This window comes from Myxocyprinus asiaticus, chromosome 42 (assembly GCF_019703515.2).
Source record: "Myxocyprinus asiaticus isolate MX2 ecotype Aquarium Trade chromosome 42, UBuf_Myxa_2, whole genome shotgun sequence".
In the NCBI taxonomy this organism is placed as follows: domain Eukaryota; kingdom Metazoa; phylum Chordata; class Actinopteri; order Cypriniformes; family Catostomidae; genus Myxocyprinus; species Myxocyprinus asiaticus.
Window position 1 is genome coordinate 28146221 of NC_059385.1, and position 24789 is coordinate 28171009.

The following is a 24789-nucleotide window of genomic DNA, read 5'->3' on the forward strand; positions in this document are numbered from 1 at the left end:
TGATGAAGAATTCAAAGCATTACACTCACAATTTTGGCTACTTTGCCACACTTGCGGAGAGTCTGCACTGCAAAGGAGTGTGGGATGCCATCCATGGGCACAGTATTCACCTGGATTACTCTGTCATTTTCACTGCACAATATAAAACATACACTGTAAAAAAAATCCTGTTGTTTTTACCAAAAAAAAAAAAAAAAAAACTGGCAGCTGTGGTTGCCAGAATAATTATGTAAAAAATACAGTAAAAATGTAAACAACTTGTTCTGTAAAGAACAACCTGTACATTTTACAGTTTAAAACGGTTGGAATTTACATGACCACGATGGCACTGTAAAAAAATTAAAAAAATAAAATTCTGTTAAATGTACAGCAAAAAAAGTCATAAACTTAATATTAGCCTTCTGAAACTGTAAAAATCTGCTTTTTACATTATAAGGTATTGTTAATCACTGTAGTAACTACAGAAGATCACATGATGACATGAAGTTCACCAATAGTGGCTCTTCCAGGAGCAATGACCAAGAAACATGTAGAGACAGTGATCAGTGTCACTAAACACCATCAGGGTAACACATGTGAAATTTAAATCCTGCAGTAAACATTACCTAAACTACATCAAATATAAAACAGAACACCCCAATGTACATAACTGATATTAAAAATAAGAAGAAACATAAGTATTCACATAAAATATAATGAAATATGATGGGTCACGCAGGGAATTGTGGGAACGTCCGATTACTGTTTTTTTACTGTAATTTTAACAATAATTTACTGTAAAAAGTACATGTACTCTCTTATTAAACATAATGTACATTTTTTACCATTAATTATACAGGAAAATCAAACTTTTTCAATCTAAAAAAATAAAAACATTTAATTTTTACAACAGTTTATTGTAAAAACTACTGTATTGTCTTTTAAAATATATTGCAATTTTTTACTGTATATTTTACAGTTAATACTCATTAATCAATTAACGTTTTATTTCTGTAGCATTTTTACAGTCATTTACTGTTAAAATTACAGAAATTTTTTACAGTGTAGTTAAACAAATGTGTTTGTTAACAATTTAAACCCTTGGAAACAATTTTCCCAATTTCCATGGGTGTGGATATGCTTAATTATTGCATTGCTTACAACAACAAGCCATCTGCAGGACTCCCTTGCAGCACATCAGAAACGACGATTGACATTTCTCCACTTTCTTCATTTGGGTTGTCTCGTCCTCCAGACACTGCGATGCCAAACCCCATTTTGGAGTCCTAGACAAAGGCACATTTGCACGTTGTTTATTCAAAGTGTTAACACATTTTAAGGGTAAAAATCATGAAAACTTTTAACAGTAATATTTCATTCCAAAAAATCTAAAGAAAAAAATAAGAGATTGAGAACTTGAGGAAGAAATGCGTTTAACTATCATGAAAATCATGTAAAAATGCAAAAACTTAAATGTACTGGTTTTTAAAAGCTTTGGTTTGGTTTTTAACTTGAGTTTGTTTATGCAAAAAAAAACAAAAAAAACAAAAAAAAAATTCTAGGACAGTCAATTGATTACAATTTTTTACCAAATTAATTACATGATTTGCCTATTAATTAATCAAATTAATTGCAATTCATCGCATATATCAATATAAATAAATATCATAATTTAGACATTTTAAAAATACATAAAATTGAGGCAGACGAGTAAAGCACTGATTAGGCACTACAAAAAGTGGCTTTAGAAGGCTATATATTGTTTATTTTTCATATTACTGAATATATAATTGGCCTAGAGTCCCCAGCAACCCATTTTGCAACTGAATTCATCAATCAGTCCAAAGTAGCCTTATTATAAAGACTTTTCTAAGGTCCCCTGTATGTACGCAATCGTCAGACGGACATTTTGGAGCGTTTTTACGGCATTGTGTCAAGTTAAGCGTAGTTTGAAACTTAGACAAACATTTCTTCCGAGACGCCTGCATTCGGGGTTGCGATCTCTCCAGCTGCGTCTGAATGCAAGAGTGCATCCTCATCTTGTGCTGTCTATTAATATTTCAATATGTGAGGTTTGTCACCTGTACAGCTGGAGTTGTGCTTACTGCCCCCTGCTGACTCAGATTAGTAAATATATGAAGGTGGAACTTCAAACCTGAATTGCTTCGACTGCAGGAAAATTCATTACTACGGTCCAGGGGCATGATTAATTGTGTTCATTTTTTTAATGTGTTATTTTTTTATATAATTAAATCACAATGAATTTACATGTAAATTTGGCAGCCCTAATCATTTCTTATGTTTTTCTTTTGATTTTGGGGTGAAATAAAACCTGGACATTTCTTTGTGAGATTCACCCTTATATCCTTGTTGATATAACGATGCCAATAATGATAATAATAATTACAGGAATTAAGTTTTGTGTGTTTGCATGCAATAATAATAATAATAATAATACATGCATTAAATAATACTTCAAGAATAATTTTGAATCATTTACTACTGTGCGAGAGCAGCGATAGTAGGTGTACAGTACAGCTATGTATCTGCTCCTGTACTCAACAGATTACAGAATAAATCTGATGAGATTTCAACCCTGCCTCTACTCTAAACAATCACAGCTCAGCTCTCTCTGTGTACAGCATTTCTGTCTCTCGAGCACATGCCTACTGTTAGAGACAGAGGGAGAGAGGAAGAGAAAAGTAGACAAACGGAGCAAACAGAAAGACAAAAGGCAAAAACAGAAAGGGGAGAATGATAGCAGAGAGATACTGTGAGCAGAAAAAAAAGCCAGGCCAATAAAATAAAATAAAAACAAGTGTGATCACTTACAAAAGTAAATAGCACATATCTCCTCAAGACAAGTTACACGCCAAACTTAAATATACAGGAATTGGGGTTTGTTAGAAAACCGGTCCTCAAGTATGAGCAACTGTAATAGTGATGCTTGCCTTAGCAAACACCATTAATGACAGATTGTTCACTATGGTGAATTGGATAAACAGCAGCACTATGCCATTTAAGAACTTAGTTTTAAGCATCAGAATGTTTAACACTCTGGGGTCGACGGACGCGCCGGAGCGTCCTGCTGGATATTTTCCTCATAACAGCGTAAACAACTTAAAATACTCTATAAGAGACTATAAAGGGTCTACTTTTATTTGTGTACACTCACAATAACAACAAAACCTTGTGCTTTTGTAAAATAAAGAAAATAAACAGGGTGCGCTTTTAGCCGTCTCTGTCTCCACGAGCATCTTTCTGAAACACGTCACAAAAATGAACTGAAACTCAGCGAATACTTATCAGACAAACATGAAACATAAGTCTAAAGAAAGCTTAAGATGTCTACTTTTAAATAAAACAATTCAAATTTAAAACAAATATTCTCCTGCAATGTAATCTGTATGAAATAAAGAGATGTACAGTTTCTCCTGGCTCAGCAAATTATCCCTAATGAGATCACATCCACCAGCAGAGCGCGCTATTCATACAGTAATGTGCTGAGGCGATCAACGCAAATGGTAAACGCCCCCAACAGTGCCTTAAAAAACATCAAGTTCATTCACTTTTTTGTGCGTTTGGAAGATGGCATGCTACACAGGTGAGGAAGCTCTTGGATAGTGACAGAGTTCACATTTTCCTCAGAAGAAGAGTGGGAATCCAACGAGGAACGTTTCCATTTTGAAGAGCGACTTGATCCAGCCGAGGATACAATTTCGGATGAGTAAGTCATTTAGTTTCACTTACATATTAGTTGACATGCTATTTTATATAAACATGTACATATTTTACTAGTTTGACTATTTCTAGACTTGCCAACCAGGATTGAGAGGCAAGTTTTAGTTGCATTTAAATAATGTTTCGGCTAAAGCAGGTATTTAAATTGTATGCTGTATTATATAAATATGATATGTAATATGATATAAAAATAATATGAATATTTAACTAGTGTTTATGCTGCCTCATTATCATCAACGAAGCTTGCGCTTGCAAATATCTGTTCGGGTGTAAATGTGTAAAATGTGCTGTAAATATGCCCATATTAGAATGATTTCTGAAGGATCATGTGACACTGAAGACTGCAGTAATGATGCTGAAAATTCAGCTTTGATCACAGGAATAAATTGCATTTTACAATATATTCAAATAGAAAACAGTTATTTTAAATTGTAAAAATATTTCACAATATCACTGTTTTTGCTGTATTTTGGATCAAATAAATGCACCCTTGGTGAGCAGAAGAGGCTTCTTTTAAAAACATTTAAAAATCTTACCGATCTAAACTTTTAAACGGTAGTGTAGGTCTAAAGTTTTTAAGTAAATTCTTTATGTAAAGAAAATTTATATTCAGATGACTTCTTTTAACTTAAACTTGATTTTGTGAATAAGCTACAAACAATACATTCAATCATTAAGTCTCCTCACATTCATTCTCTCTCAGGGGAGGGGTCTTTGTCTCCTCAGGTGTGAATCACATCAATATTCATGATCATCCACGCCTCCTCGCATATGGCCTTTCTAACACTAAAAGTGTCTCACAGAAGTTAAATGATTATATTGTTTTGTATCAATGAGTGATCAGGATGGTTTTCACATCATTTTTGTAGCAAAAACTCTAGGCTACAAGATCCAGTTCTCAAAAGTCTTGTGAACAAATGTTTAGTATGTGTTATATGGCCTTATTTCAGTGACTTAATTTTTGTTTTTTCAAAAACCATGCATAAACATTATTTTCTCAAAAATACAAACATGTACATACATGTTGCTCACATATTATTGTAGCCCAGTTTGTGCTGAATACAGTGTTATCAGACTTTAGCCATTAATATGTTTTTAAGCAACTGAAAAAAGCACAAATGTCAAGACATGTCAAAACTTCTCCAGGGCCCAAAACACCCTCAGAACCCAGAGGGTTAAAGACATCAGAAAGTAAACCAAAAATCTATATACCAGATGAAAAATCATAATATAATTCAAAAGCAGAGCAAGATTTACTCTGAAGCATGAATCAAACCAATTCATTATTATGGGTATCAATTTTGCACTCCAGAAAGACTTATAGTGAAGTACTCACCCGCTGTAGGGTCACAGTGTACTGCTCCCACACCGTCTCCTCCATGACTGGGTTCTGAAACAGTTAGAACAGGCTGTTATGTAGGACAACGATGGACAGAGTCAAGTTACAGCAGAAATCAGTGATCTGTCAGGCAAAATCTGCAGCGTGGCGCTGCCACAGTGAAAAAGTATATGACAGTTTCTCTTCAACCCAAAAATATGAGTTAATCTAATTACTCAATGAAAAACACATATATTCAACCAGAAATAATCATATTAACAGGAATAAAAAAATGCTGTAGTCATGAGGAATCAAATTTCCCTTTTAAGTAAGAGTTAATTTTAGAATGAAAACATACTGTAAATTTCAAGACTCAAAACTTCCTTCTCAGTCCAAAAGACCATGTCTTCAAACTAAGCTGCAAAAACGTCTCATTCCGTACTTCTGCAACTTTTTAATGTAACATTGATGAATCCATTAATACATGACTGCCTACATTTACACCCAGTCATGATGTGATAATAAATACAGAGAAAGAAAAAACATAAGAAATAATGATGAGAGTAAAATGTAGTGAAGTGTGCAAAACCTTGTTCTATTCTTGGCTGTGTGTAGCACCTACAGCTCTGCATATATGGTGATGATCTAATGATCTAATTTGAGTTTTAATGGCAACCTGAAGCCCAAAGTATACTTCAGATGGAACGCTAGGTGTCTTCATACTTAACGCATAACACAAAATTCGTCATCAACAATGTGCTCGAGCACTGAACGCGTGCGGCTCAATTTTAGTATGCAAATGCACCAGGAATTATTTGCACTAACTAGTGGGTCCACAAGGTGGCAATACTCACAATTGAGCCATTGCTGTAACAAAGTGCTTGAAGAAGAAAATTGGCACTAAACATCAGGAGATAGTCAGGATATATCTCCGTTTTTGAGTCTGAAGGAATATAAAGACATCTTTATGGGTCTAAACTCCTGAAGAGAAATAGTCCAGTATCTTATAGCAGTCGTAGCGCACATGCGCCAAACGCCTGTGTAGGCATGCACAGTCAAATGAAGTATCATTTGAAAGGTTAGCGTTCGACTGTACGCAGATGCTTACCATTCGCGTCAAAACTGAAGTATACTTTGGGCTTGAGTGTGTGCAACTTCAAGAGAGCAAACATACATCTGTGTTGTACTTCATTTGTTTCTTTAATTCTTTCATATTATTTGTTTATTTACTCATTTTTTATTTTTATATTATATATTCAATTTGACTTATTATTACTTTTCTTTCTATATTATTTCTTGCTCCTGCTTTGTTTTATTATTTCTGTATAATCTTATGTTGTGTGCTGTATTGTCTTCAAGTTAGAGATAAAGAGTTGTCTCCATTTCAAGGTCTTCAATCTCACAGGATGATGTTGTGAAGCAGAACATTTCCATTGTCTTTGCTTGATATAATAACACTTGTTGAACTTGTGTTGGCCAGACGAAGTCAGACTGAGCATTGAGAAAGACGAAACTAAGATTATTCAATAAACTAATTTTTACTGTCACTTCGTCTCCAGTCTTTTGCTCGATTCCCATGCTGACTATGCCTAGCTCTGGGCTGGAAGAAGTAGAAAAGTTAACATAACAAGCTGTTGATGTTGACTGGGTTTTCGATATCAGACAAAACTCTGTTATTTGGATATCTTCTGACAGAGAGAGAGGTCTAGTGGATGGATGATCTAACAATCGTTCTAAAGAATCCCAATGTTTCAAACAAGTGGCTAAAGTTTATTTTTAACAAGGTCCCTGATCATTCCAGACTGATATTAACTTGTAAAGCTCTGAAAAGAAAATTCTTGGGCGAAAATTCTGGACACTTGACAGAAAACCAAAACCAAGAACTTAAAATTACTATTTTAAATTAGACTTTCTTTTGAATAATTAAACAAATTAAAATGTTATTATTAGGGATGCGCTGACTCCACTTTTTCTGTAACTACACATTTCATTATAAAATGAAACACATTTCATTATATGTAGACTATTAAGAAAATTATATATATATATATATGAAAAAATGTTAATACCCTGTTTGTTAAGCATTTAACATGTAAAGAGGGCATTTTCACAGGAGGGTGTTTACATTGTTTTTAGTGCAAAAAAAACCTTGACTAACAAAAGACTATAAATGGACCTCTGGGATAAAAAAAAAAAAAAAAAAAAACAGATTAAAAATGTATAAAATGACCCATTTAATAATAGGCCTACCATATTTGAAATGAATTATTTTAAAAGGAAGGCAGGTCATTGAGTTTAACACTATAAATATGACCCTCTGCTTGAGTCTGAAAGCCACATAACTTCCTGCCCTGTGAAACGTCTCAAGTTACCTCTTCACTCACCCATGCGCACATACACAAAGTGATTATGATTGCTGTTTTTCAATCTTCTCAACCAAATATGCATCTCAATATTGCCCTAAATAAATCTTATCTCTAGAATCCACAACTGGCAAAATTGTTGCCCAACATTCAATGTTTAAACGATTTCAACCTCTTTTTTCTGCATGCACTAATCTTAGACACTAGATAAACTAAAAAAAAAAAAACCTATACATATATATATATATATATATGTTGTACTGAAAAATCTAAAAAGTCAAAGATATAACATGTTGAAGAATTTATGCCTCCAAGCCATTTTTGTGACTCAACACAGTTGTTAACGACTGTTGTAGTACGTTCTGATTACCACAAACCCTTACACCTGTCTGAAAAGGAAGCCAACTGTTGTGTTTGCAGGTAAACTCAGAAAAACAAATCATAACACGTCACCACCTATCATCTTAAGCACCACATATTGATTGTGATAAATTTGGAGATAACTTTTCAACCAAGTTCTTCACAGTCAAACATTACATTTCTTCACCAAAGTAACATGCCAAATACTAGTGCAAAAATGCATCATGTGATGCATCAGTGTTACAATAAAAAGCAAATGCATTGATTACAAAATGTACTAATCGATTAGGCCTATTATTGCTATAATACTATCCAATGTTCGATGCACTCATTTCTGATTCTTTAGCAATTTTCAGTTGTAAAAGTTGTAAAGTAAACAAAAAAATAAATAAAACTGAATTAGGTTTTTTGTAGGGCTGGGTATTGATACAGATTCGATTTGATTCTGATTCACAAGCTCTTGATTTGATATGATTCCTATTCATTTGGGTATATTTCAGTAATATTTTGCTTACTTATGAAAGAAATTCACATCTAATATTTTAAGTATAACAGGGGACCTTCTGACTTGGTTCATTATGAAAATGTTATTTTACAAATTTTATTGCATCATTAGGTTATCATTTCGGTCACATTTTAGCTTTTTAAAAATTTACAAATTCCATGTATTCCATCAATAAATATAATGTCTTAAAATGTAATATATATATACAGTATATATATGCTATTCTTCTCAACACAACTGTCAGTTCAAACCAGTCTGGCCATTCTTTGGAAATGCCTTGTTGATGAGAGAGGTCAACAGAGAAGGGCTAGAGTGGTTTGAACTGACAAAGTCTATGGTAACTCAGATAACCCTCTGTACAATTGTGGTGAGAAGAATAGCATCTCAGAATTCTGAGATGCGGGTTGGCGCTGTTTTGGCAACACAAGGGGGACCTACACAATATTAGGCAGGTGGTTTTAATGTCGTGGCTGATCGGTGTGTGTATATATATATATATATATATATATATATATATATATATATATATATATATATATATATATATACACACAGTTGAAGTCAGAAGTTTACATACACATTAGCCAAATACATTTAAGCTCAGTTTTTCCACAATTCCTGACATTTAATCGTAGAAAACATTGCCTGTCTTAAGTCAGTTAGGATCACTAATTTATTTTAAGAATGTGAAATGTCAGAATAATAGTAGAGAGAATGATTTATTTCAGCTTTTATTTCTTTCATCACATTCCCAGTGGGTCAGAAGTTTACATTCACTTTGTTAGTATTTGGTAGCATTGCCTTTAAATTGTTTAACTTGGGTCAAATATTTTGGGTAGCCTTCCACAAGCTTCTCACAATAAGTTGATGGAATTTTGGCCCATTCCTCCAGACAGAACTGGCGTAACTGAGTCAGGATTGTAGGCCTCCTTGCTCGCATACACTTTTTCAGTTCTGCCCACAAATGTTCTATTGGACTGAGGTCAGTGCTTTGTGATGGCCACTCCCATACCTTGACTTTGTTGTCCTTAAGCCATTTTGCCACAACTTAGGAGGTATGCTTGGGGTCACTGTCCATTTGGAAGACCCATTTGTGACCAAACTTTAACTTCCAGGCTGATGTCTTGAGATGTTGCTTCAATATATCCACATAATTTTCCTTCCTCATGATGCCATCTATTTTGTGAAGTGCACCAGTCCCTCCTGCAGCAAAGCACCCCTACCACATGATGATGCCACCCCCATGCTTCACGGTTGGGATGGTGTTCTTTGGCTTGCAAACCTCACACGTTTTTCTCCAAACATAACAATGGTCATTATGGCCAAACAGTTAAATTTTTGTTTCATGAGACCAGAGGAAATTTCTCCAAAAAGTTAGATCTTTGTTCCTATGTGCATTTGCAAACTGTAGTCTGGCTTTTTTATGGTGGTTTTGGAGCAGTGTCTTCTTCCTTGCTGAGTAGCCTTTCAGGTTATGTCGATATAAAACTCGTTTTACTGTGGTTATAGATACTTGTCAACCTGTTCCTCCAGCATCTTCACAAGGTCTTTTGCTGTTGTTCTGGGATTGATTTGCAATTTTTGCACCAAACTACATTCATCTCTAGGAGACAGAATGCGTCTCCTTCCTGAGTGGTATGATGGCTGCATGGTCCCATGGTGTTTATACTTGTGTACTATTGTTTGTACAGATGAATGTGGTACCTTCAGGCGTTTGGGAATTGCTCCCAAGGATGAACCAGACTTGTGGAGGTCCTGGCTGATTTATTTTGATTTTCCCATGATGTCAAGCAAAGAGGCACTGAGTTTAAAGGTAGGCCTTAAAATACATCCACAGGTACACCTCAAATTCAGTAGCTAATTGGCTAATTGTCTAAAGGCTTGACATCATTTTCTGGAATTTTCCAAGCTGCTTAAAGGCACAATTACCTTAGTGTATGTAAACTTCTGACCCACTGGAATTGTGATATAGTCAAATAAAAGTGAAACAATCTGTCTGTAAACAGTTTTTCTGTAAACAGCACTGCCCATCAGTATTTACACTCCTACCAAATACTAAAGCATAGAGGTGGAGACAAAAAAAAAAATAAAAAAAATATGTACTTTAAAGTATTCCATTTATTTATTTATTTTTGACACTAACACACCGATGCTCTATGCAACTTCTATGGCTCTACGATAAAGCAGGAAGTTCACCACTTGTACACCAAAGCACCAAAGTCCAATGAAGATGAGAAATATGTGAATAAAAGATTGCAATATCACAGCTTTCAATCGTAATAGACTAAAACATAAAGAATCACAGTATTGTCATATCACGACCCAGATCACCAGGTCCCTGCTGATTCCCTTCCCTAAACATCAACCTGTCCAGGTACAACAGATAAAAAACAGACTTATTTGGCTAAATCTAACTGTCCCAGATACACAAATGAAAACTAAACTCAAATAAAAAGTTACACTTCTTCACACAAACTGTACAAGACATTAACAGGTGGAGCTGTGACCCTCAGTGATAGTACTTAAAGCTTGCTTACGATGCCCTGGAGGATGCGAATGGCCTTGATGGTGTGCGCCCATTTCCTGTGCAGCGAGAGTACCGTCTTCATGTTGTCACCTCTACCGTGAACACAATGTTTCTGGGCCAAAGCACATCACCTCTCAACACAATGCATCTGTCTGTCTTTGACGTAAGACTGATGCAGCTGGCCTACATTCTGTATAAATCCCACTGTCCACAGCAGACCACGCCAACCACGCCATAAAAAAAACGGGGCAGAGAAGCTGACTACTGCAAAGGTATTAAATTAAAATTCAATTTGATGCAGCTGTATCTGGATTAACATTAAAAGCTTTGCGTGGATAATGGAAAGCAAGTAGCAACTCCAATGTGCTGGAATATCAAGACCAATGCTTTCAGATAAGGATTTTCTTCTGGGCGTACATGACAAGAGAGGCTGGTTCACTTCAGTTACAATTTAGAAGGATTATGGGGTTCGGAGCACCTAAGCACTGTCATTAGCTAAGAGGAATGTTGTATAGAATAGAATAATGTATTATAATAGTACAATATTAGTACGTTGTGCAGAATTAAATGTCATAAAGGCTGTTTGTTCTATAATGGCTTTCTAACTCTGCCTCAAATCTTATCCAAGAGAGGATTAATTTGTGGCGTATGAGCTGCCCCATTTCTCATTACTGTGGTAACCAGGATGGATTACTTAAGAACAATGTCAAAGAATTGATTTCTCACTGTAACTGAACGTGTAGCACTGTGTTCTACAATTGCAGCTCTCTCAGATGGAGCATGCTCAGTCCCACACCATAGCAACAGTTTTTTACTGATTAAGGCCCTAGTAAGGGACCCGAGGAGTGAATCTGATTCAGTTTGGTCTTCTGTCCTCTCAAAAGATGCATTCATATTATAAGCTAGTACTTTATATTGATCTCACATACTGTACCTGAATACTACTGTTACTAAAACATGTACATACATGTGGAGAAATCATTATAAAAATGCAGGAACAGAAGAGATGTAGTCCACTGAGTCATGTTCACTCCTCTTAAAATACTTCATGAAATCAAAATTGGAGTTTTGTAACATTTAGTCCAAGCCGACAAGTTTTGAAACCATCTAGCTATTTGCTAGTGTACTCCAAAAAAAGTTGATGACCCATCCTGTACTCAGGGACATGTCCATTTTGTCCAATAAAGTGCTCTACAGAATGAAAACCCCATCCCCCAAAGTTGCCTGGCTTCTACGAGCAATATCAAGTAGCAAATAATGGTTCATGGTTGTGATAAAAACAAAAGAGAGGAGCCCTTCGATATGTTTCGCCCCAATTTCATGTTTAAGAGGAAATATGTCAATACAAGAAAGAAAACATCACTCGTCATGCCATTCCATGGAAGTTTTTTAAACATAGTGTATTTAAAACTTGTAATTTTCATGAGGAAAATGAAAATTATATCAGGCTTTTATATACAAGACCGCGGCAACTATTTTGCAAAATTATATTACGCGGTTCCTTACATGTGTCGGCCATTTTAGAGGTGAAATGTCAGCAGCTCAAAGGAAGTTCAACTATTTTCGCCCCAAACAGATGAGGTTTTTGATATTAATGCTCTATCTCCCTACCCTAAAAATAAACCTATAGCAATAGCATTTTAAAAAGCAAATATGACATGAAAAATGCAATTGTTAAAGTGACCACGTAATTTTGTGATACTTCTATGGCCCCGTTTACACTTACCATAAAATGCGACCTGAATCTGGATGTTGTCCACACACACTGGCTGTGTCTCATTTGGAAGGCTACGTCCTCCGGAGGTCGCATTTGTCGCACTTGTTTAAAGGAGGACGCTCAGTATACTGCAACCTTCAAAGGACATGTCCTACCTAGCACGCAGCCTTCAAAACGAGACACAGCTATTGAAAGACAAGTATAAATGTGTTTGTGATCAGAATGTGTTCTGACACATTGTGATCGGATATCAATGTAATCTAAACGCAGTGTAGTCATCATATCTGCATTCACACGTCGATGTCACACAAACCCCGCCCACTATCATGACCACACCGCATTTGAGGTGAAAACGTTAATTTGTCCTAATGCGTCCGGCAGCAAGCACGAGAACTTTATGGAACTTCTTTAGGGTGTCTGATATCAACATACAGGGACAAAGATGACAAGCACACACATCTTAAGCTCAGGTTAGCTAATACTCGTAATGCACTAAAATAATGGAGAATTCTGCTTGAAATGTTGCATTTGTGCTTAGATTGAATTTCAACTGCAACTAGGAGAAACAGTATGCAGGTTTTGTTCGCACTTTCCATATCTTCCCAGACTTTTACCTGGTTTACTATCCTGCAGTAACACAATGACATAGTGATAGATGCTTGTCGTCATGAAATCAGAGAACCTCCCCTTAAAATCCTATGAGATATGAGATGCATATAGCGACATATGAGATGCATATAGCGACCAGGTATAAACAGCGATGTGTCTCGCCTGACCACATGTGATTGGATCACCAGAGACACATCTTAATACCAGTTGTGAATGGGGCCTATGACATATGTGGCACTGATAGAGCTTTGCAATTTCGATGCAATGGTCCGGGGTCCTGAAGTGCCACCTCGAAACAAAACTGACCTTCCTTTAAAACTGAATGAGTGACCAACAGAAAGACTTGAAATGGAGTTTGCCTAAAATCACTTAAGATCTCAACAATGTTTTGCGAGACCAGAATTCAACTTTTGACTCTCAGTGTTAAGTGTTTTTTGACTGCGTCATATTTTAAGAATGCTAATGTCTGCAAGGGATTGGAAAACCCATAAAGACAGATGGAAAAAAACTGATGAAGCTAACGGGCCCCATCCTAACTGATGGAGCCAAAAACAATATGCAAAATATTGATGTCTAGATGTGCAATGCTGATAACAACTCACCCAAAGAGCAAGGCTTACAGCTGGAAACAGTGCAGAAGGAGATCAGGCCAAGTATTAGCCTAACTCTGGCTAAATGAATACATATGCTCCCCAGAGTATATATGATTCGATGAGTAGCAAAGATCTTCATAAATTATAAAATACATAATAAATTACAAGGAGATGTTTTTAAGCATTCACAATTCTGTAAAGCAATGTACAATTCCTTCACACCAAGCACTAATAAAAAAAGATTACGTTTATTAAGGCATCCATACGGCAAGAAATACATGGACTCGTACACAGTCTGCTGTACAGAACAGGCACAATGTGTCCAGACAGCACAAGTAGACAGTATTCCCTCTCTGAATTATAGATAAGCAGCTTTAGCTGTCTATGTCCACTCAAACAGTCTGAAATCAGTGACCCACAGTAAGCTTTCATTCAGAGTGTAATCACATACGATTCAAGTTCAGTGTAGTCACCCTTTGCCTTAGAAATTTCAGAAATGTACTCTTAACATTTTCTCAACCAACTTCTTGAGGTATCACACTATGATGCTATATAACATATAATATGTTATATTATATATAACAATATAACAGTAATGAAGGAGTTCCCATCTATGTTGGGCACTTATTGGCTGCTTTTCTTTATTATTTGGTCCAAGTCATCCATTTCAAAAACATTTATTTTTATTTTTATTAAATTTTAGTTTTATAATGAAATAAATTAATATGGTGGCACAATTATATTTTTGTCTACAAAACTAATTTCAAACATTTAAGCATACGCCTTCAGATCAAAAGAATTTAAGATCGTGAGAAACATTTCAGTCAAGTGTTTCAATACTTTTGACCTGTAGTGTATATCTTTTTATTGACGCAAAAAAGTTATCCAACACCTATATCACTCATGTGAAAAACTAACTGCCCCCTTAAATGTAATAGCTGGTTGTGCCACCTTTAGCAGCAACAACTGCAACCAAATGCTTCCGATAACTGGAGATCAGTCTTTCACAATGATGTGGTGGAATTCTGGCCCACTCTTCTTTACTGAACTGCTTTAGTTCAACCACACCGGAGGGTTTTCGAGTATGAACTGCTCATTTAAGGTCCTGCCACAGCATCTCAATCGGATTCAAGTCAGGACTTTGACTAGGTCACTCCAAAACTTTAATTTAGCTTCTTTTGAGCCATTCAGAGGTGGACTTACTTCTATGCTTTGGATCATTGTCTTGCTGCATGATCCAGCTGTGCTTGAGCTTTAACTTACAGACTGATGACCGGACATTCTCCTTTAGGATTTTCTGGTAGAGAGCAGAATTCATGTTTCCCTCAATAATTGCAAGTCACCCTGGCCCTGAAGCAGCAAAGCATCCCCACACCATCACACTGCCACCACCATGCTTGACCGTAGGTATGATGTTCATTTTGTTGAATTCTGTGTTTGATTGACACCAGATGTAACGGGACCCGTCTTCCAAACAGTTCCACTTTCGACTCATCAGTCCACAGAACATTCTCCAAAAGGTTTGAGGATCATCAAGGTGTGTTTTCTCAAAATTCAGACGAGCCTTAATGTTCTTCAGGGTTAAGCAGTGGTTTTTGCCTCACTACTCTTCCATGGATGGCATTTTTGGCCAGTGTCTCTCTGATAGTGGAGTTATGAACGGTGAACTTTATTGAGAGGCCTGCAGTCCCTTGGATGTTGTCCTTTGCTTATTTGTGACTTCCTGGATGAGTTGCTGTGCTCTTGGAGGAATTCTGGATGGTCGCACACTTCTGGGAAGGTTCACTACTGTTCCAAGTTTTCTCCATTTGGAGATAATGGCTCTCACTGTGGTTGTTTGGAGTCCCAGAACCTTTGAAATAGCTTTGTAACCCTTCCCAGTCTGATTTTTTCAATCACCTTTTTCCTCATCATTTCTGGAATTTCTTTCGACCTTAGCATAGTGTGCTACTAGGTGAGACCTTTTAGCCAACTTCATGCTGCTGAAAAGTTCTATTTAGGTGTTGATTTGATTGAACAGGACTGACAGTAATCAGGCCTGGGTGTGTCTTGTCCAGCTGAACCCCATTATGAATGCAGTTTCATAGATTTGGGGATTTAGTAACTAAGGGGCAAATACTTTTTCACACAGGCCCAGTTGGATAACTTTTTTGCTTCAATAGATAACATTATCATTTAAAAACTGTATTTTGTGTTTACTCAGACTGCCTTTGTTTTATGTAAGAGTTTGTTTTAATTTTTGAAACAATTTAGTATGAGATAAAACAGAAGAAATCAGGATGGGAGCAAATACTTTTCCACAGCACTATATATATATATATATATACACACATACACACACACACACACACACATAAGACAGGTGTTCTTTCAGTTGCTAAATAACAGACTTGTATATATTATGTAAAAAGCACAAATTCAATCCAGGAGTAAAAGGAGTGTAAATGTGAAACATTTTCAGTTTTCAATTTGATTGGGAGCAGTGAGCCCTCTACTGGTATTTCTACCAACTGCTTCAGACTTGTCGTAATATGCGTTGTCAAATCTTTACAATTCTTTCTCCTTTTACAATATGTAATTAATGTATTAAAGTTTCTGGGCTTAAATGGTAAGTCCTTAAGGTGAAGTTAATAAACAAATATCAATTATATTAGTCTTCCAGTAAGCATACTTGATTTAGGCTGAAAATTACAAAAAGTGGTAATGATTTATATTATTTGCATTAAATAATTCTTAACAGAATGCAAATTTAAATACACTCTAAAATAATTTTAAGAGTAACACATTTCAATTTCATAACAAAAATCAATTAAAAGAGTCACTTGTTAACCAAATAAAATTAAAGTAAATATTTTTAAGTGTTATTAATTAAATTTTCAATTATACAATTTAATTTGATGGAATTTTGTTATGCAACTGAAATGTGTATATCCTAAAAATATGGCAAAATATTTTTTTGAGTGTAGTGAGAAATTAAACTTCGTGAAATGTATATTAATATACTTTCAGATATACCTGTATATTCATAATGGAATAAAAGTACAATAAACGACTGATCTGTCAAACATTACAGAGTGTGTACTAATGACGGATCATTTATAAAGCGTTAGCCAAAACTCTATATTTGGTTGTAGGCTATCGTTTATCTGTGATCTAACTAACGTCTCAAAACATCTTTTGCGATGGAGAATGTGTGTCCTTAATTCAGTTTTATACATGTTTTTATAGGCTTATTTATAACCTTAAAATGAAGTGCAGATGCATTGTTGCCATCGCTATATGATTACACATGGCAGCAGGTGTTTGTTGCATCTATTGCTCCCTGCCGCAGCAACCGAATATGTTCAACTAAAACTTACGGTCCCTGAATTGAAGAAAAAGGCCAAGTTTTAGCAATTTTTAACAGTACTCACATGAATAAAGTCCTCAACATTTCTACTCAGAAAGAGGCGTCTCTCCACGATCACGGGCATCTCACAAACTACGGTTTACCGGTAGAAACCAAATAAAGATTATTGTTTAAATGAAAAAGTTAAATATTTTATTTGTAAGTGAATAAAACATATAGTTTAAATCAATTCAGAAACTCGTCGAATGGCGAAAACACATAAGCGCCTAAACATTCAAACGCTATTGTACTGTAAATCCCGAACGTACCAATAAAATACAAGGGAAACCGTTTTGAGAGAAACATTAATCTACACTGTTTCAAATATAGAGTAAATCAATTGCACGGTATTCCACATTAGATTAGTTTTCATTTTCCCCCATACGCGGTTCAATGTCTTTTTAAGAAATAACAAGAGAGAAATTCTGCATTTCTCTCACCGTGTCCCCTTTGCGTTAAATGGATGGTTCCAAAATTCCTCATCAATCAACTGTAGCGTTTCAGCTAAGTATTCGCTCATGAATATTAATTACATCGTGCTGGAGTTGCTTTGTAACCTTACAAGAGCGTCTAGGCACGTCACGTAATTAATATTCATGAGCCAAATCTTAGCCATAGTGCGACTTGTAAATTTGCGATGGGATAATCTCTCCAGTCACAGTGGGATTTCACAGTGGAGTCCAGTGGGGTTAAAACCTTTGAAATTCCAACCGTAAGTCTCCCTGTTTACACGTGTTTAGTTACGAAACGTCACCACTTGAGAGTTTTAGTTATAAAATAACTTTAGGCCCTCAAACATGCACATTACATCACTGTAACAGCAAACACAGTCTTCTACACTTAATTCAGCTATTGTTTAGTGTTCAGATTAAAAGCAGGTCTTCAACCATACTTTTCCCCACACAATCACTACCACAGTGTTATATCATGCCCTAATATCATGGCAATACCATGTTTTTTGGACATGTAACATGGTATTACCATGGTGGTATTAAATACATTGGTAATATGGCATGAATGAATATAATAATCAGAATCATGGTACACATTTTTATAAACACCATGGTATTATCTGATACCATCACTGCCGGATAGTGTCACAGTACAATGTAAGTGTAAGATGTGGAATAAATTAGCATGATATACAATAATTCAGTCATACAAATAGTTTCAATACATACATAATAAAGCATTATTAATATAGGATTAGTGACAAAACTGGTATGGAGAATTTAAAAACTATAATGGTGATCATTCACGGAGTTTTGTGGCTTGTAGTCCAAATCTGTTTGCTTTATGGCCATCAATTTGCTCATGCACTCATAAAGATGGACAAAATGATCCGTACGCATTTAAAATTTACAGTCTTTCTCCTGAAAAATGGAACAAAAATATTAATGCATCTTAAAGTCACAGACGTATCCAACTTTCTGTCCGATAAAATGCTCTCTATAATGAGAATGTCCCTTTTGACTGACAATAACAAGTAGAAAATCATGGTTCAACAAGCCCTTCAATATGTCCTGCCCAAACTTTGACTTTCAATAAGAAATGATTCCAACATAGTACAGAAAACTGTGCTCATCATCAAGCCATTTCATGGGGTTCATTAAGAATAATTGCATTGTTCCTCATGAGAAAATGTTTTCAAGTACAATACCTGTTGGATGGCTGGGTAGCTTGGAGCAGAAAGGCGCCGTAGACACAAATACTGAGCTTCGTGGGTCACGGAAAATCTTTGATAGCTGGAGCAACTTGCGCGGAATAATTCAATTTGAATGGACTGGTCACTGTAAGAGAATACTTTCAATGAATATCATTTTTCATCATGATTACATACTGTATATAAATATGTCAACAGAAAATGATATAGATGTAGGTGAGTTTCAGAGCAAAACTGAGTATAAACCATCCTTTCACTTTCAGAATATCTTAATGTATGGTATGTCCCTTTAATGACAGCATGCACTCAAAACCTGATGATCAGGGGCGAATTCCAAACGGAAGTGAGCATCACTATGCCCTACTCCCTCCAAAGGGCTGAGCCCTTGAAGTGGGAACTCTGGAGGGAACAGGGCACTCCCGTCTCATGTATGGCTGTTTGGAACACCCTTGATGAAGGGAGTAAATAAACACATACATCTCTTTCACTTTATCTTCGCCATGACGTTACCATGATGACGCAGCACAGCTGTTCTGACAACAGGAATCTCTTTGCTGTTAATTTGTTGTTGCAAATATACTTTTTGTAATATGTTTTTTTAAATATTGAAATTTGTGTCTTATTTAAAATTGCTTACTGTTGCTGTTTTAATAATATTAATAACAGTATTATATCTGTACTACATAAATGTATATAAAATACATGAATGAACATTTCCTGCCGAACGTTATTTGGTGCACAAGAGGTCTTAATAAAAAAATAAAATAAAAAATAAACCTCAGGTTTTAGCCTAGCCTACAGGAAAAAAATGGACCCTGTTTTTGAAGTATCTCTCTGCTTATGGCTGTCTACTATCTTATGTATGAGGACGAATGTAAACTGAGGAGAAGTATCTGTTATAAAAGGGCTATAGTGCTTGCCCGAGCGTTTGAACATGTAATATGTTCTGATTGACAACGTTGCTTTAAAATATATCCCGAGGACACGCCACCCAGGGTCACGTGATCATAAATGGTAAAGTACTTCCTCGAAGTGACCATCGCATATACCCTTCGCTTACAGCCTTATGGAAGGGCCCTTCGGTGGAGGGCTTGAGTTGTTCACTTTCGTTTGGAAATTAGTTTCAATTAGTAAAACATAAAACTTTGTTTATTTCCAAGTTTAAATTAGATTTTGAATACCAGATTTAAAATGTGAACTCTTTGACCCCGTTTCCACCTGGCGTCTCGGGTGATCCGATCACATGTGGTCAGGTGAGACACATCACTGTTTACACCTGGTCGTTTAAATGCGTCGTCTGTGACCACTTGCCATCAGATTTGGAGGGGAGGGACTCTGTTTCATGATGACATAAATCAATCACTATGTCAGTGTGTTCCTGCATGATAATAAACCACATCAAAGTCAACAAAGAAAGTGCGAAAAGACGGCACGCTATTTCTCTCAGATGCAGCTGAAATTTGATCTAAGCACAAAATCAACATTTCGAGCAGAATTGTCCATTATTTTAGTGGATTATTTGTATTAACCTGAGCTACAAATGTTCGTGCTTCTCAAAAGTGTCCCTGCATGTTGATATCAGATTAGGGCTGAAATTTACGATTATTTCGATATTCGATTAATCTAACGATTATCTGAACGATTACTCGACTATTCGGGCGATTATTGCAATGATTAATCATTAGCTCTTAACCGACTATTCAGCTCAGATACACTGAAGAAGATCTGTGAAGTTTTCATGCTTGTGTATCCACCTTATTTTGCAACGCAGAAGTAAGCAGCAGCTGCGTTTTCGGCGAATATGACAAAGTTCCGCTGGAATTGACCACAGTGTAAATAAATAGAAGGCTATAATACCAGAATCTAGTGATATGGGCTTATAAACTATCACACAACCAAAGGATGTGCAGCAGAATTATGTGCCAATGTCGGATAATTTTCTAACGTCAGCATTTATAGTAAAAGAGTAAGTATTCACTTGTAATTGTGTTGTTGTAATGAAGTGACGGTAATTATATCTGCTTCTTTCTTTACTGAGATCGTGACGATGCAGTCTTTCTTGTTTCCATGTAAACGTCCGTTTATATGTACCTGCATAACCTCCGATGATGCCTTTATTTATTTATTTATTTATTTCTAAAGGCATGCTGAATGCTTGATCTGCGTGTCTGTTTACTATGCACCCCTAAGAAAGAGAGAATGCTCTCTGACAATTGTGCATTTATTATTTTGCCAATGTGAAACAAGATGCCGTTTTAATGCAAAGAAAGTTGAAGCAGCACTTTCCCAACATCTTTCTCCTCTCTGTTGGTTGTGTAAAGTTTGTGGAGGCATGTCAGACGGCGCAGAGTACTGTCCGTGTCAGTGCCTGATTTCATTCATTCTGCCTGTGCAACAGTGTGTGATAAAACGATGACAAAATGCGATAAAAGGTAAAACTAAATGCGCACAAAACCAATGAGTTTATGAAAATCGTAATAAATGATAATAATATGTCACCATTTATTGCCGGCCTGTAATATAAAGCAGCATTATTTCGTATTTTTGTATAGCTAAAATAGCTGGAAGTGGCTTATACCAGAAGTGGTCCACATTCAAGGTTGATAATGGCGGCGCCCTAGTTTAGCTGAAAAATAAGTTGGATATATCCGCTTTTATTCATTTTCCGATCGGACGGTTATTTCCCTTTAAACCCCTCTGAACCAGCAAAGTTTAAACTCTTGTTTTAGCGCAGTGGTTGACTGACAGGCGAGGGGTGGTGCTTCGCTGCTGCCAGGATGCATTCATGATGGATTAGCATTTACACCTCAAATGTGATGCGTTCAGATGCGTTTTTGACCACATACGTATGTGGTTTTTGTGATCCGATCACAAAACGTTTTAGACCCAATTTAGGCCTGTATTTAGCACTGACCACATGTGACCGATCACCAAAAACGCATCATAAAACCAGGTGGAAATGGGGTCATAGATGTTATGGGTACATGCAAAGGCTAGAGGCTTGCAGAATTCACTTACCACAAAAACATGTCTAAAGTGAGCATGTCTAAAGAGTAAGCACATGCTCTCAATGCTGTACACTTGATCTCTTTGGTTAGACACTAGTCAATATTACCTGCACTGTTCTGCATAACCGATCAAACTTGCTCACAATGTGTTTGTCAGCAAAGTACTTATAAGTAATAGGTTATCTGTTGCTTTATAATTGCTTTACATTTTGAGTAATGTTAGAAATCCAGTTCAAGGTAGTGATGGGAAAACAATGCTTTTCGAAACTTCGAATCAATTTGAATTGCTCTGCAAAACGATTCACTGTTTCAACATCAGTCACATGCAATGGGAAGACTTGAGTCAAAAGCAGCTACAATCACAATGCTTTGAAGTGTATTAACTGACATCTTTCTTCATTTAAGGACAATCTACAATATTCTGGAATAAATAGATCTGAATCTTTGCAGAATATGTATAAGTTGGCCCTTTTCTGATTTTCGCTTTTTAATTTGATTTTAAGTGAAGTTTGTCTTCATTCTTAATAATTACTTTTTTGTCATAAAATTAAATATCTATTTGTTTCAATTTTATATATTTTCTTTAAATATAGGGCTCTATTTTTGTGACTGTGCTAGGCACAGACCGCTAATTCTAAGCGAAATTTTCGTGCCAGCACAAAGCACGGGTGGGCGTGAGTGGGAGTGTTTGTGCTATCTGTGGGTGTAGTAATGCATACTGTGGGTGTATTGTATGTTAATGAAGTGGAGCAAAGCGCAATTTGCTTTTTTCCTGAGAAATAGGTCATTTGTGCTAAGACGTCTGAGAAGCACATCTATTCTCAAAGTCTACACTCAGTTCCTGCATCGGCAGTTTGGGGATTACACCAGCAGATGATATCATAGAGCTATCGATCACTTTTAATACTAGCCATGATTTGAATGTCAATAAGATCAATATGACTAATAATAATAATAAAAGAGTTTAAAAGTTGATTTTGTATAGCGCCTTTTCAAAGCTCAAGGACGCTGTACATAAATTAAACATAAAACATTAAACAGTGAAACATAAATATAGATTACAAAACGAGGAACAATGGGAGAGAAGCAAAGCATATTTCAAGTAGGTGAGACACAGGTGAGCATGACAAGAGCCAATAGTTCCAGAGAGGCCAATAGAGAACAAACAACACATAAATGCGGTCTGGAGCAACGCAGGCGACAAACAGAGCTGGGAAAGCAGTGCATTCATCCCATTTACACTACAAACATCTTATGAATGTGCTGTTTTTGTTTATATCGCTGGTCCTTGACTGGGAATGGACTATAAAATAGGATGCTGATGGTGCAATAGCCGGAGAAGAACCTCAGAATTAAATTGCACTTGACACAGCCCATGGTTTCACCATACCACTTGAGCCTAGACTTAGCGCATGTTTGCATAAAAATATCAAAACTTCATGGCCATGCCCATTGACTTTGTGCATATGAATTACTTTGTGTGTGTGAATATTTTTCTTTACAAAATGAAAATTTTAATTTAAAAGAAGTGTTTTTATAATGTATGAGTTGGAGTGGAAGAAAAAGCAGCCAACCCTGAATTATTTTGACTAATCCACATATAAGATATACATTTTGTCACAGCAAAATTTCCATACTTCCATGTGTTAGTTTATAATTTTGATGACTCTATTATCACTCTCTTTTTTACATTTTAAAATAATAAAGAATGAGAATAGTGCTTAATAGTTTTGTGCGAAAATAGTGCAAAACTGACGCCTGAATAAAACAGACAGTCACAAATCTGAATTCTAAAAGCAAAATAAGCCATGAGGTGCAGTGCATTACAGTGTTTCCCACAAATAAAGAGATTTAGGCACTCTGCTTCATGTCGTGCATAAGAACACCCTTTACTATTGGTTAAAACGCTATAACATACAGCATCGAAAGGCTTACTGCTTTATTTCACACTGAACATATTAAAAGCTCAACTAGTGTATAAACCCAAATGCAACAAAAAATGCTCTTCAGGGTCATTTGAGGAGAGATGCCACACAAAAAACAGCTGAGATTATATATAAAGAGCAATAATATAGACTCAGACACATCCAATCATTGAGCGCTGACTCAAAGTTTTACAGATAAACCAGAACTAAGCACATCATGAACAACATCAAAGAATCTTGTTTTTCCATTCCGTCTTCTATAAAACTCACCCTGAGGGTCTCCACAACCTTCTGCCGGGTGGTAACAGCTCTTGTTTGTTGAGAGGCGCAACCCCAATAGCCGCCTGCATGATTGTGATGAATTTCTTGTACTTCATTTTTAAAGTTCTCACATGTTCCTTTGTACTACAAGGATCTCAGCAACATTTAACTGCTCTATTTACCAACACAGACTTCACTACATCACTGACAATGCTTTAGTGGCTTAGCGTAATCTCATTTAAAGCAGTAAATGGTCATTCTGTCTATAGACTCAACATCACACTATCCATCCTGGTCTCTAGAATCCAACAGATGCCCATTTGGTTCTCCTCGTAGGACAAGAGGAGGGGTAAAAGAGTGAGAAAACACGACAACCACGTTGGGCAGAGCGTCACACTTACATAATTCTGGAGATCAAACATTAGTCTAATGAAAATGCTACAAGGAGGGATAATTGTGGTACTAAGCCGTGACAGATCATGAACGCACCCTGGCCAGTTCCTCTGTAATCCCTCTGCCACTGGTAGTTTAGCCTCCACCCAATATCATGCGCCCAACACCCGTATACACGTACGCACGTACACACATTTTGTTCATTCACAAAAACACCACCCGACGCATGATTTCCAACATCCACTGATCCATGTTTCCATGGCGTTGAGTAACCAGGCAACCATGCCTCTCCTCCATCCACTGTGACATCGGAGGGATGAAATGATCGTCCAGTGGCTTGCACATCTGGATTATGGAGGAGGAGATTGCACTGCCAAATCCCCACCACACTTCTACACATCCAAATCACCTAAAGCCCTGCAAATGAAACCATCTATTT

General features: G+C 36.3%; 1 protein-coding gene across 3 annotated transcripts in view; it reads right to left on the reverse strand.

Moving 5' to 3' along the window:
- Nucleotides 1-24789, reverse strand: part of LOC127432329 (tight junction protein ZO-2-like) — a 57056-nt gene that overhangs the window by 19212 nt on the left and 13055 nt on the right. Inside the window, exons 1-4 of one of the 3 annotated variants that reach the window (XM_051683243.1) lie at nt 13722-13800; nt 5057-5110; nt 1141-1265; nt 30-132 (exon numbers count right to left, since the gene is read on the reverse strand). In XM_051683243.1, the coding sequence (XP_051539203.1) occupies nt 30-132; nt 1141-1265; nt 5057-5101 (273 nt within the window). In that variant the 5' untranslated portion in view covers nt 5102-5110; nt 13722-13800. Of the gene's footprint in view, nt 1-29; nt 133-1140; nt 1266-5056; nt 5111-13721; nt 13801-18760; nt 18891-24789 lie in introns of those variants that run through there. The other 2 variants (XM_051683241.1, XM_051683242.1) reach the window with 2 other exon arrangements.